Source organism: Macaca thibetana, chromosome 1 (genome assembly GCF_024542745.1).
Source record: "Macaca thibetana thibetana isolate TM-01 chromosome 1, ASM2454274v1, whole genome shotgun sequence".
Lineage (NCBI taxonomy): Eukaryota > Metazoa > Chordata > Mammalia > Primates > Cercopithecidae > Macaca > Macaca thibetana.
In genome coordinates, this window is record NC_065578.1 from 184,913,055 (window position 1) to 184,933,538 (window position 20,484).

Consider the following 20,484-nt stretch of genomic DNA (forward strand, 5'->3'; position numbering starts at 1 on the left):
GCTTCTCCTTGTTCTGGCAATATGACCTTACTAAGATCTTACTCTGGAATCCTAAATCTGTTCAAACTGACCTAACAAGCTGAGGAATTTTGCAGATAATGTGATCTTCTCCCATTTAATTACTATATACTGTATTAAGGCTACATTTTTAAGATTTTTTCATAGTGATATATATATATACATGTGTATATATATATATACATACACACGCACACATAGATGATAGATATATAGGTATTATACCTTTATCACAACTGCTTCCCATCGCCACTTCAACTGACAGACATAAAGGAATCCAGCTTCTCAGATAACATTAGATAATCTCAACATGGACAAGGAAAAAAAAAGCCACATCCTAAAAAAAGTATTCTGTGTTATCTTCCAGATCTTAGAAAATAAGGAGTAAATTGTAACTCCGGAGACTGACATTTTGATTCCTGCTGTTCTCCCTTTAAAAGATAGATGCAGTTTAAACTTCCATTTCTGGCCTCCTGGCCCCTGGGATCCGTGCTACTTCCACTTAAGAGAGAGCGTTTTTTCTCTCGCTCCCTCTCTGTGTCTTGCTCTTCCCCCTCCCTCTCCACAGCTTGCAGAGAGAGCAAGCAAGAAAGAAACACACAGGACTGCAGCTATTCAATCAATCGTTCTGACTGCACATCCTCATTAGTTACTTTCGGGCTATTAACAGACGCCCAACCACTGCCTTCCCTCAGTTACTGAAAATTTCACTGTATTACACTAATCTGCAGCAAGCAAAAAAACATTTACTGAAATGTATATTCAGCTAGTGCCAAAAGGACACCATTTTACACAGACCCAGTAATGCACACAAATCAATTCCTCCTATGAAAATTTACTATCTTTGCATGCTGGACACTGATTTTCTTTTCCATGACTAAACATACCTTCTCTGTGACATCTTGACTGGTAAGGCATAAGCCAAATTGGAACATTCCTAAAGATTCAGAGGCTGACAACATAGCATCTTATATGCTTGCAGTACAAGAGAGTTCCATACTACTACTGTATTTTAAAATTAAGACCAGTAACTCTAAGTCCCTTAACTTCTCTCTAACCATCGCTAGTTAAATGAGCCTTAATGTACAAAGCCGTTTTCAGAATTAGGCACACATGACTTCTAATGCACATCTCTGAAAAATGGCAGCATAATTAGCTCAGATTCATGGGAATGGCACAAAGCACTGAATTTAAGTAAATCAGCTTGTTGGAGCACATTGAACAGAAAGACTTCCAGACTTCAGGAATATGACTTTACAGAGTAATTACCTAAGTTAGATGACTCTACGTGGCTAGGGGCAAGGCAGGCAGGGAATGGGGCTGGTGAAGGTAGAAAAAATATCTCACCTTTCCTCTAATAATTACCTATAAAGGTAACCTCATATCAAATTAGAAGATATTGGAGATTTAATATTACAATATAGTATGTTTTAATTTCTGAATAATTGACAGAGAAACCAAACTGGAAGAAAAATAAGTTTCATTAGCTGGGATAAAATGATCTAGTAAACCATTTCCTTAATTTGCAATGTTCTGGCTAAGGAAAAAAACTGAAATTAATTTCCTCACTTTCTTCCAAACATCCAAGTTTAGCTTTCGGGCATACAAACTCATTAAATGAATATGTTACAAAGCTTTTAATTATTTGAAATTATATTGACTAAAATTAGTGGCCACATTTCAAACTCCAATAAATATGGTATTGTTATACTTCTGTTTTTTTCTCTTTTTAAATTCTCTTTCTGTATCATGGGAAAAAAATACAATGCTGATGTAGCTTATAGGATGCATTATTGGGTCCAGAAAGAAGATATTAAATCATTTCTGAAGTTTGAACAATTTCCACTAAAGAGGGGAAAGAAAAGAAATAAGGTAAGCTAAATTACCTAACGAAAAGAAGTTTACAGCCGCTTTCTCAACCCCCACAAGAATACCACTCATCTGCTCGTGTAGAATAGGCCATTGGAGAATCCCAATTCTTTAGTTCTCAGAAGATTCATAACTACTTCAAAGCATACAGAAAAATAAATACCCCAAGTACCAATGTCCACTTAGAAGCAAGGTAGCAGCATTAGCAAGAGCGGAAGGAGCAACCTGCTGGATTAGTCACAGGATGGACTGCATATTAAACTTGTGCCTTTAACTTGAAATCTGTAAGCAGAAAGGAAAGTTGCTACTATGCTCTAAGAGCTGCATTTCTGCTCAGTTTGAAGGAAAATCTATACTAGTTCCAGTAGACCAAAATTAGACAGCTGTATCCTCTACCCTCACTCATGCTACATACTATTGCATTATTTTCACCTGCTGTAAAATTAATATTCTTTTCATAGTGACAATATTTAATTACAGTCATTTTAAAATATGCTCATTCTCTAAGACTGATGAGACAAGAGAGATACAATATTGTTTCAGATAAAGGCCTGAAACTGCCTCACTTTCTCATCTCTAAAAATAATATTTTTCATCTTCAGATTGAAAGGCAAAAAGAGTTATAAAAAGCCTGGTTAAGTTTTAAATTTATCTCTTCATTTCCTTTGCCATTGGATATGACCTCAGATGATGTGACGACTTATATTGATGAGAGATAACCTCCAATAGAGCCGCATATAGAATGATGTATTGAACAAAAAGAACATCTGGATGTTTTTCTTAGCAGCTCTACCAATGATATGTACGATTCTGTGTAAGCCATTTCACCTTTCCTGTCCTGGTCTTCACCATTTAATAAACTGGGTTATCCAGACCAAACAGAGATAAAGACAAGATTAATGAGTTTATATGCTTTGATGCAAAGTTAGCTTTCTGGGAGGAAGAACCTTTTAAAATCCAAAATAGAGTAGTATCATTTCCTCAACATACACATTTTCCTCTATGTCAATGCGCTTTCTTTGGAAAGTGTGGCAAAGAAATTGAAAACTGGATAATTATAGGGGCAAATGTACTTTTGGTGGAGGATATTCCTGCTCAACAAACAGGAGTCAATTTCTGCCTTAGAACCTAATAGTGTATACACTGCCTTTGGTTCACTTACCAGGGAATAAATGCCAAAAATTCCTATCATGTATTTCGGAGGACGCTAAGGAGTAAGTTAGAAGGTGACAAGTGTTTTGGGGGAAATAAAAAGTAGTCAGGGAGATGAAGAAGTAGAGTAATTTTAAATAGGTAGTTGCATTGCAAAAGTGAGGTATGAGTCAATACTTCAGGAGGTAAGAAGTCAGCCTTGCAGGTTTAACACGGAAGAAGACTACAGGTAGAGGGAGGCTAGCACAAAGCTTCTAAGGTAAAGTGCAGCAAAGAGGCCAGTGGGATTGATGCCAGTGAGTGGGAACAAATAGTAGGAGATAAAGTCTGAGAGGAACTGGGGCAGACGTGTTCAGATAATACTGGCCAATATAAGGACAGTGACAGAAGAAAATGTATATGCTAAGGAAATGACATTATAATACTATTACATTTTAGATTTAAAGAACCCCTTTCTTCCAGAAAGCTAATTTTGCACCAAAACACATAAACTCATTAGTCTTCTTTTGTAAGGTCTTTTTTTAACTCTAAAAGAAAAACCACTTGCTCAGACATGTGTCGCCAAAAGGTACTAATCATATTGAAAGTCCATAGATATACACTTACTGGTATTTCTTAACTCTTTTATTTGTCTTTCTTTTTTTTTGAGACAGTCGCCCAGGCTGGAGTGCAGTGGTATGATATGGGCTCACTACAACCTCCACCTCTGGGATTCAAGTGATACTCCCACCTCAGCCTCCTAAGTGGCTGGGACTATAAGTGTGTGCCACCATGCCCGTTTCTAGAGAGGTTGTTTCATCATCTTACCCAGGCTAGTCTCTAACTCCTGGGCTCAAATGATCCACCCGCCTTGGCCTCCCAAAGTGTGAGGGTTACAGGCTTGAGAGCACTGCACCAGGCCAATTTTCTCTTCAGGATTTTGAATAATGAATGTGATTCAGAATAAATCTGGAATATTATTATGTTTGGAAAGAGAGTAAAGTGAAATGTTTATCATATTAACTGAGGGTTAGGTTCCAAAAGCCTCTGAAAATATCTTAAATGAGAAAGGTATCTGCTATACAATGTCATTACTGTATGGTCAAATATCTATAGGCATCAATTACATTAATTACATTTACTTTTTGTTCAATCTTGTTTAACCGAAGTTCATATGCCATACAATATTTGCATATACTTAACTAATATAAATAACATAAATTTCTTATAATGTCTACCATTTTTAGAATTAGTTACCATAGTGTAAAAAACAGGTAAAGATAATAATTTACTTTTTTTCTTTTAAAAGAAAGTGTTATACTATAAAAGCTATTTAAGCACCTCTTTGTGAATAATTTGTCTAGGGAAAATATTTTTATTATAATTTTAGCTCGTATTGAGTTTGTGTGTGTGTGTGTGTGTGTGTGTGTTTTTAGACACGGACTCAGTCGCCCAAGCTGGAGTGGAATGGCGCAATCTCAGCTCATTGCAGCCTCTACCTCCCATGCTCAAATGATCCTCCCACTTCAGCCTCCTGACTAGCTGGGACCACAGGTGGGCACCACCACACCCAGCTAATTTTAGCTCATGTTGAGAATTTATGTGCTAAGTACTGCGTCTAGTATCTACCTTACTTAATCTTTACTTAGCCCCTGAGATAGTAACAATTATTACTCTCTATGAGGATGGAGGCAAAATTTAAAGGGGAATAAAGTAAGTTCAGATAATTCAGCAAGAAAGGTAAATAAAATGTAGAAATACATTTATAGCTTTAATTTGGTGAACAATTACATAAGAAACTAAAATATCATAGTAAAATTCTCAAGTTATAATAGAACAGAAAAATATTACATGTCACAGATGCAGTTTCTTTGGCATATATAGGATGTCTAAGCACTTCACATTAATGGCAACCCGAAACAATTCCTAGTAATTTTTTGCACAGAATTATAAAACATGAATAAATGTGAATACTTTTTCAATTATAATTATTCACATGCCTCTTTAACATTTTTGATATCTGTAGGTAGCAAACAAATTTCTAATGTTTTTCTCATAAAGCAAATTCTTCAGTTTACTTCAAAAGCCTTTTTAAAAATCAACATTTCAACAAAACATGATAAAACACTGAATACAAACCAAACTGTGTTTATGTACCCATTCAAGTCACTGAAATTTTGGCATATATAGTGTTGCTGTGAATGAGGCCACTTCACTATAATCTATTTTCCCTTGCATTGTGTAAATAATGACAACATTAAATAGGATGTGGTAAGTCGGTGGCTCAAGTTATTAATGAATGAGATAAGCAAATAACTTCTCTCTCCATGCTGTGAATTCTGAATTAGGAACATTCTTCTTCCATAGGATGCACAGAAGACATTTAAGAAACAGAATAGGACGGATGAAATAGGAGGAGGAAACGGGTTTGTAGCTCTTCAGTAAAGAGGGACTTTAATAACAAACGGCAAATTGTGAAACAAAAAAGGCTTTCATGAAAATGAGGTTTCATATTTTTTTGCTGGAGGACTCCTAAAGCTAATGGGAACTTAAAAGACAGAGTTAGAAAAATATTATAAAGAAAAAGTGACAAGAGCAAAGAGAAGAAAATCATATACTGCATTTATATGGCTGCTAACATGATAGCACCTGGGTGTTTTTATAAACTTCATCCACCATTTTCAGTAGGATACCTTCTGCTGTATCCCACTTTCATTGCCTTAAAGCCTATGCACTGTCAGCCACAAGCATTCAGCTGCTCTGAAATACAAATCCCCAGAGCCACTTTAATTCACCCAATTTGTATCACTCAGACTGCAGTACTTCACTCAAACAAGTAGTCCTTTCAAGTTTGCATGCCCCACACTTCAATATGCACAAATTGGTGCTAAGTACATAAATGTGGTAAATTCTTATAAAGTAAAGCCATCCAGTCTCCCCACCATTTCCTTGCTTCAGTAACTTTATTATTATTTTTTAAAAATATTTCTTCTTGTTAACATAATACAAAAACAATTTTTTTCCCGGTCAAGGAATCTGAACACCACCCACAAGTATTTCATTTCTTCAACTTAGGGCTTCACACGACAATATTGGATGAGATGGTAGAGAATACTTTCAGAGCAAACAACATTCTCAACTGAAAGGCCAAGAAAATAGCTCAGGGATGTTTATGTGTTATCTTAAGTTTCAGATAGAAACATATATCTAGTTCTTAGTGATGACAACTGGGCATCTTAATGATGATGATAAAAACATAACAATGATAAGTACAACACCAAATTGTCATGTTTGGTGCAAACGTAATTGTGGCTTTTAAAACTTAAAAAATGCGAAACCACAATTACTTTTGTACCAACCTTATATTATGCCTTATTATTTACTACATGTTTTATATAAGTTATCTCTTTAATCCTCAAAACAATCCTTTGGAGGTGGAACTATCAACCTTATTTTACAGATAAAGAAACAAGATGTTCTATTACTCTGCCCATGTTTGCACAGCTGGTAAAAACGGTAGGGGCAGGATAAGAATCCATGCAGTTTGGCTTTAGAGACTGCTTTTAATTGTCATGCATTCTATCCTGTTCTCCATGTGTTTTGTACAATGGGCTGCAATGGAGAAAAAAATAAGATGAATAATCACGGAGACTCCAGTTTTCTTCATATTTTAAAGAGAATTAAGTCATACTCTTAAGGTGTTTTCTGCACAAAAAACCTATAAAGAAAAACTCAATCCTTGAATGCTGATGTTGATAAAAACATTGTAGCCAAGAAACACAGAGAGGTGAGGCAAAACAATAACAAGGGACAAAAGTTTACTAACTTAATGACAAAAGTTAATGGTGAAAAAATGTGAACAAAACAGGAAACAACTTAAAAAGAATATCTACTACTGATCCCTTGAATAAAAAAGTGACGAGTCCTCCAAAATAAAGCATGTCTTTCAATGAGACTAATCTTCAGTATACCTATGTGGGGAGATAAGTACTTAGATAAGCTGTATGAGATGAACAGAGATAAAAAGCATTAAGATTTTAGGTTTTGCAAAGAACAATTACTAAACAACAAAGCTTTGCTCAGCATAAAACGACTATTTTGAACATGTCAGTCCAATTATTTATAAGGTATTAATCTCACAACTTCAGTTTGGTGAGTTTTATTTTGTCATCAGCTGTGGAAGATAATCTCTTCTAATCTATAGATAGGGTCTAACACCTTTAAACATTTTCTGTAACTGATTTAATAATATATACTCATTATTAATATGCTTCATATATAACTTTTCCTGTAACTGATTTAGTAATATATTCTCATTGTTAATATGCTTCATATATAATTGGGAGTATAATGATAGGTTTATTCATACCATCATTTTGGTATTTAGTGAACACTAAAAAAAAAAGATTTAGTCTTGATTATGCCAGAGCCTCTGTTTGGGTTTTATTTCCCAAACAAATATTAAGAGAAGACATTAAAAAGTGAAAACATACAAATATGTAAACCTGTAATATAAAGATGAAAACTTAATAATTTACCGAGAAGTAAATATGCACATGACACAGTACAAAAACAAAATCGTTTACATTCAACATCACCCATTTGTGAAGGTAATAAAAAAGAAAGGAGCCTATGATGTTATTTGCCCCCCTTTAGCCAACAAGCACTGCTAAGTGTCTCTTCGAAATGGCTGTTGGCTTCGTTTTGTCTTATTTCCACTACCACCCACCATCCTAATCTAGGGCTTTTTATCTTCTCATGCAGATTATGGCAGGAAGCTCCTAACTGCTCTTACTGACTGACTCCAGTCTCTCCCTGCTTAAAGCTAGCCTACTCATCATTACCAGATTAATCTCCCTAAAACATTACTTTCTTGATGAAATTTCCTTCCTAGAGATCTTTAGTCAGACATTAGAAAAAAATCACCTGGCCCTACTTTGCATATTTAGTCCTTTCTGCCAACAATTTTTAACAATTTGTCTCAGTCAGATGATCTCTAATCTCAAACTGGGATTCTCCCATGTCTACTTTTGCTAATGGTTTTCACTTACCTATCTGCCAACTCTTAGATGACCTTCAATATCAACTTCGATTCATCTACTTCCACAAAACCAGGCCTAATTACTCACATTTCTTTGATTTCCAATTAATACATTTATGTAAGTTTAAATTATTTGATTATATGTTTTCTAGTTTTGGGTACCAAACTAAACTATATTCCTGACTAATATTGATACTAGTGTTCCATAATGGAGGTCTTATGTCGTTGCAAGATTGGAATCATCTTGTGATCGTGTCTAAATTTTTAAACAAATTTTAACAGGTAGAATTCTCTCTGTTTTAAGTATTTCTCTCACAATGTTTTTTTTTTTTTTTTTTTTTTGAGACGGAGTCTCGCTCTGTCGCCCAGGCTGGAGTGCAGTGGCGCGATCTCGGCTCACTGCAAGCTCCGCCTCCCGGGTTCACGCCATTCTCCTGCCTCAGCCTCCCGAGTAGCTGGGACTACAGGCGCCCACAACCGCGCCCGGCTAATTTTATGTATTTTTAGTAGAGACGGGGTTTCACCGTGGTCTCGATCTCCTGACCTTGTGATCCGCCCGCCTCGGCCTCCCAAAGTGCTGGGATTACAGGCGTGAGCCACCGCGCCCGGCTCTCTCACAATGTTTTTATAAACCATTTGCACCCATTCTTGCTTGTCTGCAGGGAGTATTAAGATAGAATAAAAGATAATAAATAATGGTAAATACATTTTAACAACTAAAAAATAGTTAAGCGGCCCGGCGCGGTGGCTCACAGCTGTAATTCCAGCACTTCGGAAGGCCGAGGCGGGCGGATCACGAGGTCAGGCGATTGAGACCATCCTGGCTAACACGGTGAAACCCTGTCTCTGCCAAAAACACAAAAATTGGCCAGGCGTAATAGCGGGCACCTGCAGTCCCAGCTATTCGGAGGCTGAGGCAGGAGATTGGCACGAACCCGGGAGGCGGAGCTTGCAGTTAGTCGAGATCGCGCCACTGCACTCCAGCCTGGGCGACAGAGCAAGACTCCGTCTCAAAAAAAAAAAAAAAAAAAAAAAGCATACTTTGTCCGGACACTTTCCCCTACCCCCACTCAACAGACACATATGCTTATAATCATGACTCTATTAGGTAAAGCTATATGGAACTGCCTTTTTTTGGTAGATTAAAATGGTAAAATACCAGCAATTTCATATGGTTCAATTTAATACACAATACATTCATTTTCTAGTTACCTCTAACACATGGAATTAAATTCTACCATCTGGTTGAGTTTAAGACCACTCTCCTTTATGTATATTAAATTGATATTTTTTCTTCTAATTTTTTTCTTTTCATTTTGATCTTTCTATTGGTAGCAAGGCTATCAAAGAAAAATTGAGATTATGATAAATAAGCCTCATGGGAAATAGGTTTAAAAGTTTTGAGGATTTTCCTTCTATGCATCATTCTATTTTAAAAGGTCACAAATTGGCTGGGCACGGTGACTCATGCCTGTAATTCTAGCACTTTGGGAGGCTGAGGCGGGTGCATCACTTGAGTTCAGAGTTTGAGACCAGCCTGGGCAACCTGGTGAGAAACCCCATCTTTACAAAAAATACAAAAAATAGCTCCGCGTGGCGGCGTGCGCCCGCACCTGTAGTCCCAGCTACTACGGGTAGGGGGCGCTGAGGCTGGGGGGCAGGGCGCTGAGGTGGAAGAGGCAGGGCTTGACTGACAGAATGAGACCCTGTCTCAAATCGAGTCACAAATTTCCAAATTTTATTGAGAAGCACACTTAAAATATAATTACATTTAAGTCTTCATATTCATTTTCTTTCGATATCTGTTCAGCTTAATTTCCTTTAGTTTTTAAATTTTATATCCCTAAAAGGAAAATTTTTGCAAGAACATCTTCTGTTCTACACTTTTTCTGTTCTAAGGAAATCCCCTAAACAAAGGATGTAAGACTTAAAAACTCTAAGGGAACCATGTCCACCTGTGAGACTCAATATGGATTCAATAGCCATACTGAGGTACTTTCTGTTTTTAAATTTAGATATCAGAATGCTAATTTATTCACTTGCTATGAAAAACTGAATTATCACTGATTGGAAATATTAATGCAAGTGTGCTTTGACATTAATTACTTTTCTGAAGTCAAGCTGTATGAGAAATTAAAACATAAACAGTGGTAGTTTTAAACTACTGATTTCATTTCTCTTTCCCTTCCTTCCCTCACTTCCCTCCTCATCCTCCCCTCCCTCCCTCCCTCCCTCCCTCCCTTCCTCTCTCTCTCTCTCTCTCTCTCTCTCACCTCTCTCTCTCTCTCTTTCGAGACAGGGTCTTGCTCTGTCACTCCAGCTGGAGAGTAAAGTGGCAGGATCACAGCTCACTGCCTCAAACTTCTGGTCTCAAGTGATCCTCCCAACTCAGCCTCCCCAGTAGCTGGGACTACAGGTGTGCTCCACTATGTCTAGCCTCTATTTCTTTAACGGAGGTCGCAGGCCTAATTATTTTTTTTTATTGCTTCTACAATTTTAAGTTACATTTTTCTTAAAATGTCCACTTGTCTAAATTTCCAAATATATTATCAATAAGGTTTTTTTATTTTTATTTTTTCAATTCTCTATAATTATACCCTTTTTCATGTCAACATTGTTTATATATTTTCTTTTTAGCAAATCTTGTCTTTATTGAACAAGGAACAACTCTTGGCTTTATTGATTCTGTTTATTTCTATTTTCCATTTCATCATTATCTACTCTTATTTTCATTTTCTTTCCCTAAACTTTCTTTGGGTTTATTAGTTTTTTAACTTGTTGAGTTAAATGCTTAGCTCATTAATTTGTAGCCTTTGCCCTTTTCAATGTAAAAGACTATACATTTCATTTAAGAATTATTTTAGTAATATTCCACAAGTTTTGATATACACTATTTTCAGTATTGCTTAGTATTTTATAATTTCCATTATGTTTTCTTTTTGACTAACAAGTTATTTACAAGTAACTTTAAAACATTCCAAAAATAAAGGTTTTTAATGTAAATTTTTGTTACTAATTTCTAACTTAAACTGTTATTAGAGAATGCAATTTGTATAACTTTGAAATTTGTTGAGATTTGTTTTATGACCTGGTCTATTGCCAGTTTTTATAAAAATTCTGTATGTGCTTGAGAAGACTAATTGTTGGAGTCAGGTTTCTATATATGTCCATTAAACCAAGCTTACTGCGTTTTTGAATATTCTCTATATCCTTACTAATTTTTATAGATAAAGGATTGTAGAATTATCCATTTCTTTTTATATATCTGCCCATTTTTGCCATATAAAATTTGAGGTTTTGTTATTGGGTACATGTAAGATTGTTAGGTCTTCCCAGTGATTTTTATATTTTATCATTTTTAGGGACCTCCTTTATTCCAGTAACTTTTTTGATAGTCTTATTCTATTTCACTGGCTACACCAGCTTTCTTTTCCCAAGCCTTTACTTTTAACTTTCCTAGGTCCCTGTGTTTTAGATCTCTCTCTCATTCATAGCATTAAAAAAATCCAGTCTGACCATATTTATCTTTTAACATTTTCACATATAATTGATGATATAATTGGATTTTATTTTTACCATCTTACTGTATTTTCTATTTATTTTTTCCCATTTTTTTCCGATTTTCTTTTTTTAAAATCAGGTTAAAAAAATTCCATTTTCTTCTGTATTGCTTTTGAAAATATACACTCTATTTTTTATTCTTTTAGTAGTTGTCCTTAACATTTTAACACGTATACTTAAAGCCTAAAGTTAATCACGATTTCTATCCTTCTCTTGAATAATTCAACAATCTTAAAATACTTCAGTTCCAATTACCCACTTCCTATCTCTGACATATTAATGTTGTCCACTGTTTCAGTTTTACCTTATCAGGACTGTGATTATGAATTCTCAGGATGTTTTCCCCCTCCCACTTCACCTACCAGTCCAGGTTAAGATAAATAAGATTTGTCTATATTTGTCAATGAGATTTTTTTCTAACTTCCACTTTCACTGAAGGTGTAACTCATTCAGAGGCCCAGTCCTATGGGGAAGAATGACATAGGCCTTTCAGTTCCAATTCTTCACTTTGTTAGACCCTTGGCCCATCTCCTATATTATAGCCATTAAAACTTACTCTAAAATTCTAAAATTGGTAAATGCCCCCAGGAGAGTTTACTGTCTAGATTTTGAGGTTTTTTTTTTTTTTTCCCCCTCTCCTTAGGGACTTCCTTTCCTTCCTGAGAGTTCAGCCGTTTAGTTAAAAGTGTTTGTTACATTAATGTGACATTTCTAATTGTCTCTATATTATTTTTGAGGGTATCTAGTCTGGCATGTTACCAGAAATTAGAGTTTCAATTTTTGAATATGTTTCTCCCTTGATGTTAGGTGTAATTTTGGGAATCAGATAATAGTTGCCAATGCCAAATAATTAACTATAGTCAACAGAGTCATTTAGAAACTTAAAATGTTTAGGATTTGTCAAAATTACATTATTCGTTCATAGAACTATTCTATCACATAAATTACTTCACTTAATGAAGTAAAATGAAATCATTTAAATTCCATTTAGAAAAGGCAAAGTGGAAAAAAGTATACACTGAGTATTTTCCTTCTTATTCTAGAATTTGGAAAACGCAATCATTATCCACTGAATAATAATTTCAAATGTTATCAAAGTACCTGAAATGGTTATGAGAGTAGAGAATACTAGTAGAATAAGAGGGGAAAACAGCTGGCTCTGACAGAATAATTTCAATAATTTTGAAAAGGCCTGAGTCTCAAATCTTTGGGTATCTGGAGAGCATTCATTCATTCAAAAAGTATCTGTTAAGTACCTATTCGGTGCTATTCTGGAAGATGCCAAAATATTAAGAGAAGATCCTTCTCATCTGGCAGTAGCAGGGAAGTATTTGATGGGCACACAAATAACAACATAAATGGGTACACAAATAGCTAACTCTGCAAGACTGGGTGTGATAAATGGCAGAAGATTAATACAGTAGCTGTTATCTCCCCATCTCCCTACATTCCATTGCTAAATCTCGGCATGCATATTTGGTTCCTGTATGAGTTTTTCCTTTCTCCCTTCAAAAAGTTAATCCTATGCCTTTAATTCCACTCTCACCTCCAAACCCATATTTTGTTTTCTTAGTCTTTATCCTTGTAGGTTCAAGATCTTGCTCTCTCCTCCACTTAAAAATATGTACGAGTCTCCTCAATTTAGTTTTTAAAAGGGTACATGCTTCTGTCAGTCACAGATTTCTTCAGGCAAAAGGCTTAACCTGTGATTTCCACTCTCTCACCTCCTACTGTCATTCTCAGTATTATAAAATCTGACTTCTCCCTCTTCAACTTTACTCAAATAGCATTAACACTTTCACAGGTTATCAATAGTCTCTTACATTATCAAGCCCAGTGGTTTTTTTTCTGACTTCTCTTTGGCTTTTTTTCTGACTTCTCTTTGGCTTTTGTAACCACTGACACTACTGACCACATTGTTAACCTTTTCTACCTTAGCACCTGTGATATCGCACCATCCTGGCTTTCCTCCCACATTTACGGTCATTTGCTTTGTGTCTCCTCTTTTTCTCCACCCACCCCCAAATGTTGATATTCTTCAAGTTTCAGCTGCTGCCCTCTCTTTTTTCTTGACAAGCTCTCGATAGTAGATGACCTACAGATGCTCAGAATATCAACTATCTTTCTTCTCTAGATGAACAGCTCCTACCTGTGACTTCATTTCTAATTACCAGACCTGTTTTTTCTGTCTAGATGTGGATTAGTCTTCTAAAACTCAAAATATCTCAACAGAACTCATCTTACTAAAAAATTGGCTCCCTTTCTCAACTTATTTCTGCTAATAGTACCACTATTCTTCCAAGTTCAAAAATTATCTTTGATTCATTTTGTTCCCCATTCCTCTGCACAAACATTCATTTGCACAAGGAGTATTCCAGGTGCTGAAAAGACAGAGGATTAAGCCCTCCTTGTGAAGGCATTCACAGTCTGGTTTTAATACACAAACCAACAATTATAATACACAGGAATAAAAAAGTAGAGGCACTTATTTCATACTTTTACTATTGCAATAGCTTTCAAACCGATTTAACTGCTTCTAGCCTCTTTCCCTTTAGTGTCACTTTCAGATATCTAAAAAAATATTTTGATCATATCTTCCTCTTGCTCAAGGATCTTTCATTCTTCTTTATGGCTTTCAGGATAAAACTGTCACTTATTAGCCTGTCTCATTAGTCCTACACAGTGAGTTTCCAAATACCCTTCAAATGTTATCTCTTATTCCTTCTTTACATGAATTCTGAATTCTTCTTGAGACAGTTTGCTCATCGGACATGAAATTATTTAATATTCTTCATGACACTGCTTTCATACAGAAAACCCCACCATTTCCATAAAAATCTTTTAGGATTCAGATTAAATCCTATCTCTGTAAGGTAATTTTCAATGTTTTTAAATGTCCTTTCTTCAAACTCCCAAAGCAATTTTTACCTGGATAAATAATTTCACAATTAGGAACTGCCTTATATTCGTTTTCTCCATTGTTGTCTGAATTAACATTTAATTTTTCTCATTTAACTTGTTCATAGTTCATGTTTTCTCCCCAGCCAAACTCTATGCCTCTCACAAGCAGCTTTTTCCTACACTTCTCTGTATCCAGCCACAGCATCTAGCAGTGTCTAGAACATTGTATTTGTTTATAAGAAAGTTTTGAAACAAGGGCAGAGTTTTAAAAAGCTGAATTTAGAAAGCTGAGTTTGAACACTGCTGACAGAAGAAACAAGGTACGAAAGGGCAATATTTGTTCCAAGATAGGAAGGAAATCAATTTGGTTGGAAGGGAGGCTTGGAGATTTTCTCCTCTAAAATGAATAGAGAGTCAGGTGTGAAAGGCCAAACTAAGTTTCACACTAAGGTGTTTTAAATTTATCTGACAGGTGATGAAGAAACCATGGAGGGTTTTTGAACAGCTTAATAACAGTGCACAGTTGTATGAAGTTTCATCAAACTAGCAGTGAGCTACGTTATTAGGAAGGCCTGAATATCAGTTAGGTGGTTACTATACAGAAGTAAGTAGTAGATCCTAACCAGCACAAAGTACTTTTCTTGCATCGCTGGTTCTGGAGGGAAATCTGCCTTAAAATTCCTTAGGCAAACAAAGCATAATTTGAAAGGTACCAAAAGACACAGTGTCTCTTGTTTCTACTCATCCTAGATTCACCATAAAGTTGATTTAGTTTTCTTGTTTTTCTCTTGGCATCTTCATTGGGAAAAGCATATTGTCATTAATGGTAATTACATTAGCAAATGACTCAACACAAGGGTTTTACTTAATCCTCGAACTACCACAAGTTACATCTCAGATAGTTTTGATCCTCATTCCTGTGGAGGAGCTCAGTAAAATTCCTGTTTATCCACAGATGGAGGTGTTTGCTGCCTATGGTCAGGAGAGAGCTTCAATCCTAAAAATAAGATTTGCTGACTTTCACAGCTTAGCACTGCCACAGCAGAACATGGGATACATTGCTATCTATTCACTCAGCAACTAAACTTATTATGGTCCTTGAGCAGAATCAGGACTCTCACTTACTTATGTTTTTATCTATAATCTGAAGGTTCCATTAGGTGGATAATTGGGAATTGACTACCCAGAAGTCAACATCATAATTTATGGACATTTGCATTTTTTTCTTCTAAGCAAGTTCTAACATTCTTCGTCTTTATTACCTCCATTTATCCATCTGTGGATAAATAGGAATATACTAACTCCCCTAATCAGGGGACAGGAACAAGGATGGGTGGGGGCACTACTCATCTTTATTAACCAAATTCATTTCAGGTACAGTGGGATAATGCCCTCCCCACAAAAAAAGGATAGAAATAAATTAATCTTTAGGCTAGATAATTAGAATTCATAAAGGTATGCCAGAGCACAGAAAATATGTTTAATGATAACTCTGCCTTCCTTTCCCATGATGTAGTAGAGTCTAAGTGGTTGGTTTTACTTAGGGGTATCTGTATTTGTTTCTTCACTGATGTTTCTCTATGTGTATGTATGCGTGGGTCAGGGGAGAGGAATGGGAAGCAAGCAGAATGAGATAGACTTCAGAGAAATGAAGGCTTAAGAGGTACACATATTTCTTAAAGTCATCCAAATGCCCAAGATAAATAAGGCCATGGTAGACAAATTAAGAGTCGGATTAATATCTAAATATATGTACCTAGGAAGACTTAATTAGGATGAACCTTTACATCTAAACTGCAAAAAAAAAAAAAAAAAAAAAAAAAAAAAAGAAGCAGAATGCTAAGATTGACAAAGGAATTGAAAAAGAAACTTATGCTAACTACAAGAAAGATTTTCAAATAATAGTAGAGATATCTTTTGGACTGGCAGAAGACTATCCATAGGTCATACAGAATATTCATGAGGAATAAATTAGAAAATTAGAAGATCAACTGAATTTTGTCCATTTATAATAAAGGCATACTTATATCTAGGAAAATATAAGATAAAATTTATAAGAAAGATAAATTTGAAGGCTATAATTAATCTAACGAAAGTATTCACAAATAGGCTTTTAAATGAGTATCAAGCTCTTCTATCACATTTAAGATATGACTGGATTTACAACCTAACTTTCCTAATAATTTGTTTATTATATCAATAACCCCAAGACAAACAATTGCTTTACTTAGAAATTTATTAGAAAGCGTTCATAAACGCAAAGTTAAAGTAATCGGAGGTCCATGTGTCCTATTTTATATAGTCAGTAGAAATCATATATAAACATTACAAATATTTCACACCTTGCATAAAAGCTACTTCTCGATTTGTACATTGGCTTTTCATGCACACAAAGCCTATTCCCACTCTCACATAGCACGCCTCACCATCACTGTATTGAGAGTAAAGTAAAACAATAATATTATTTTGGTTGGCAGAAGTTGTCTAAATACCACGAACAGCTGGCCAGATGACATGGTAAGCCTTGAATGGAGCTAGCACTCTTTGTTAAGGCAAAGCAATCTCTCTCTTCTCATAGCGAGTGTTGGTGGCACTATTTCTATAGACAAGCAAAATTTGAAAAGCAAACGACTTAAACATATTCCCTTAATTCCTCTTCTCCTTTTAAAAATGCAAAAGTGAATTTAGAGAATTTGGGGTCCTATTCCCAAAAGTAAGAAAAGTTCAGACAATAAAGGGTTAAAAGAACAAGCAAGCCCTACCGTACCCAGAAATGACAGAAGGCTCTTCTCTTCTTCGGTGCTACTATCCAACCACTCCGCCACATCACCGGGGGAAAGGAGACTCATTCTCCAGCCAGAAAACTTTTCCATACAGAGCACAATTACTGAATGATGAAGTGAGAAAAAAAGGATACAGAGACTAAATTCTTGGGGGTCCAACACTTAAATTGCTGGCTAGGCAATAATGATGAAAGAGAAAATGTGATCCTCCCTCCACTCTGAATTCTGTCTCTGTGACATCAATCTAATACAACGGGGGTGGGGAGGGGGAAAGAAATAGGGTTAAAAGAGGGTGGTATAAGAGAAGAGAAGGGAGATTTGTCCTTCTGTCTCTTGGTGTTATGCTTCAGTCTGAAAGAAAAAGCCAGGATAACACTGAATAATGAAGTGTGTTTAATGACAGGAAAAAGCATACGAAAATAAAGAATAAAGACACTCAAAGAAAAAGAAACAGGTTCCTACACTGGAAGCAGCTTAGATAACCAGACAGCACAATAGCTAATCAGTTAAGTAAAGCATATCAAACAAAAACAAAGACAAAAGAACAAATTCAGCATTTTGTTTTGTTTTGAGGAGAAAGGTTTTCAAATTTCCTTCCAGTTCTCCACAAGAACTGAAGCCCCCTTCCCCTTCCTGCTTTAGCTATTTCAACAGCCCCCTTTACGAAGATTTCCTGCAAGAAAAGGCAGGTTGATAAATCTGTGAATAGGAAGCTCTCATCCCTCCTTTCTTCTCCTCCTCCCATTCCTCCCCCCACCTCGCATGGCGACTGCACTGATCGACAATAATGGAATCTGTAACTGACTGCCAACAGCAACATTAAGGATATTACAAGTCCACTTCATAAGAATTCGAGCTGGTGGTCGGAACTTGGGGGCAATTCTGGGCTTCTAGTCAATAGCTGTCTTTCTTTGCGAGGAAAGAAAGGAAGTGTGAGTGCGCGCGCGTGTGTGTGTGTGTGTGTGTGTGTGTGTGAAGGAAAGAAGGCTGAAATCTGAAAGAAGTAAGAGAAGTAAGCTTGTTGGGCTGAAGGTACAGAGATCAACATAGAGAATGACTGTTCTGCAACATCACTGTGAAGGAATCAGATTCAGATGAATTTTTTACATCATTTACATTACATATTTTCATGGTTTGACTTAAGATTATTTCACAGGTTTATATCTTATTACTAGGCAGAGAAAAATCAAGCAGAAGAGGTATGTTCACAGATCCATAAATCATTAATATCCTTGTTCTCTGGAGATTAATTAGGCTTGTTACTAAGAGAAAACAATATTCTTAATAAAAGATAGAGCTTTTTTCCCCCTGTATTAGCAAAACATTAGCTCTTTTCCTAAGAATCCGATCTTTGCTTCTATTCTAGTAGTCTGCTTTCAGTGAGAGATTCTCATTAAGAGTTACTACCTCCTTAACATATCCTGAATCTATACCCTTTTCTCCATGTTTACTTCAGTCTTATTTATTTTTAATCTAGACTCTAGTTCATTCTGACTGTAAGTTACCTGAGGACATGGACCTGGACCTAGTTTTATATGAATCTTTGTAATCCTAGTGGCTAGAGCAGTGCTTGGCACTTAGATGGCGCTCATCAAATACTAACTGAAGTTTTAGATGGCAGCTCTAGAAGTTTTACCAGGTTCAACACTGGCAGGAGATGCCAGGCTGAATATTTTAGGACCTCATTTAAAAAGTAATCATTTTGACAATTACTTAAAAGTAGTTACAGTGACAGTACCACACGATTGAGAAAATAAAAACTGTCGAAAAAGGTATTATGAATTCATATGTTTAAATGACTTTCTATTACTGAAAATAACTATAAAAAATTGAAAAGTAGTATAAAAATAGGTGTAAAAGACATTTTATTAAAATCCACAGGCTATGCATGCTTAATATCAAAGCATGAATTGCTAATTCCTTTGTAATAACTTCATGATGTACCAGTATCTCTGGAGCTCTGGGATTGGAAATCAGTAGCCTAAAGGATTACATTCAAACTTCCTGGTGTGACGGGGCTTCTGCTTTTTTCTTGTCAGGGACCCCCAGACTCCTCTCGACTCAGTCATTCTGTATTATTTACCTCACGAAAGTGGCAGGAAAAAAAGTCATGTGTGTTTTGTTCATTTGTCTAGAACAATTAGACAACGGTTTTGTTTTGTTCAACTGCCTAAAACATTCTCTGACACACAGTAGAAGCTCAAAGATTTTTGCTGAATGACTTTGGTACCTCTTGTGTGGTATCACTCTACCATACACATCTGACAATACTGAACTGTTCCCTTGAGACTCAGCTCAAACGTCACCTCTCCAGGTCTTCCCTGACATCTTAAAGTAGAATTAATGGCTCTCACGTCCGTACTTTCATTGTTACTACTATTATTTTATTAAAATTACTTGTTTACATGATGTTTTTCTCAACAATATCTCATACCTTTAGAAGACAAAATTTCTGTTCTACTAAGTTTTTAAAAAATTGTAATGCCTAGCATATAGTAGATTTACAACTGTTTACTAAATTATTATTGAAAGTGAGATTATAATTCCATGTATTGCAGATATCTTAATACTGAAGAATCACACATATTCCTGATTTAAGGATTCATACCATTGGTCTTCACATTTAACAACCAAAATAACTTTGTTAAGAAAAAATTAAATCTCTTATTTATTTTAACAAAGAAAACACTGTATAGTTAGAAAGGTCATCAAAATAATCCAGCCCTATGAATTTGCCTTCTGTATACTGACAGTTAGAAAATGAGGCACCTAGGCCAGGCGCTGTGGCTCACGCCTGTAATCCCAGCATTTTGGGAGGCTGAGGCAGGCAGATCACTTGAGGTCAGGAGTTCAAGGTGAGCCTGGCCAACATGGTGAAACACTGTTTCTACTAAAACTACAAAAAAACTAGCCAGGCATGGTGGTGCACGCCTGTAATCCCAGCTACTTGGGAGACTGAGGCAGGAGAATTGCTTGAACCCAGCAGGCAGAGGTTGCAGTGAGCCGAGATCGCGCCACTGCACCCCAGCCTGGGTGACACAGCGAGACTCCATCTCAAAAAAAAGAAAATGAGGCACCCAAGAAAAAGTTCTAGATTGAAATTTTGTCATAATATAATATATAAGGCATTACACTGTTTTCCTCTTTTTATAATCAGAACATAGCATGAATTAGTCCTTC

The 20,484-nt window shown here is 35.9% G+C and overlaps 1 protein-coding gene across 10 annotated transcripts in view; it reads right to left on the reverse strand.

Annotated features, from left to right (window-relative positions):
- The window catches only part of RASAL2 (RAS protein activator like 2), a 368,857-nt gene that overhangs the window by 87,287 nt on the left and 261,086 nt on the right, over positions 1–20,484 (reverse strand). The window contains exon 1 of one of the 10 annotated variants that reach the window (XM_050766830.1): positions 17,289–19,116. The exons of 8 other annotated variants lie outside the window; for them this stretch is intronic. In XM_050766830.1, the coding sequence (XP_050622787.1) occupies positions 17,289–17,394 (106 nt within the window). In that variant the 5' untranslated portion in view covers positions 17,395–19,116. Of the gene's footprint in view, positions 1–243; positions 4,219–17,288; positions 19,117–20,484 lie in introns of those variants that run through there. One more of the 10 variants, XM_050766839.1, reaches the window with a different exon arrangement.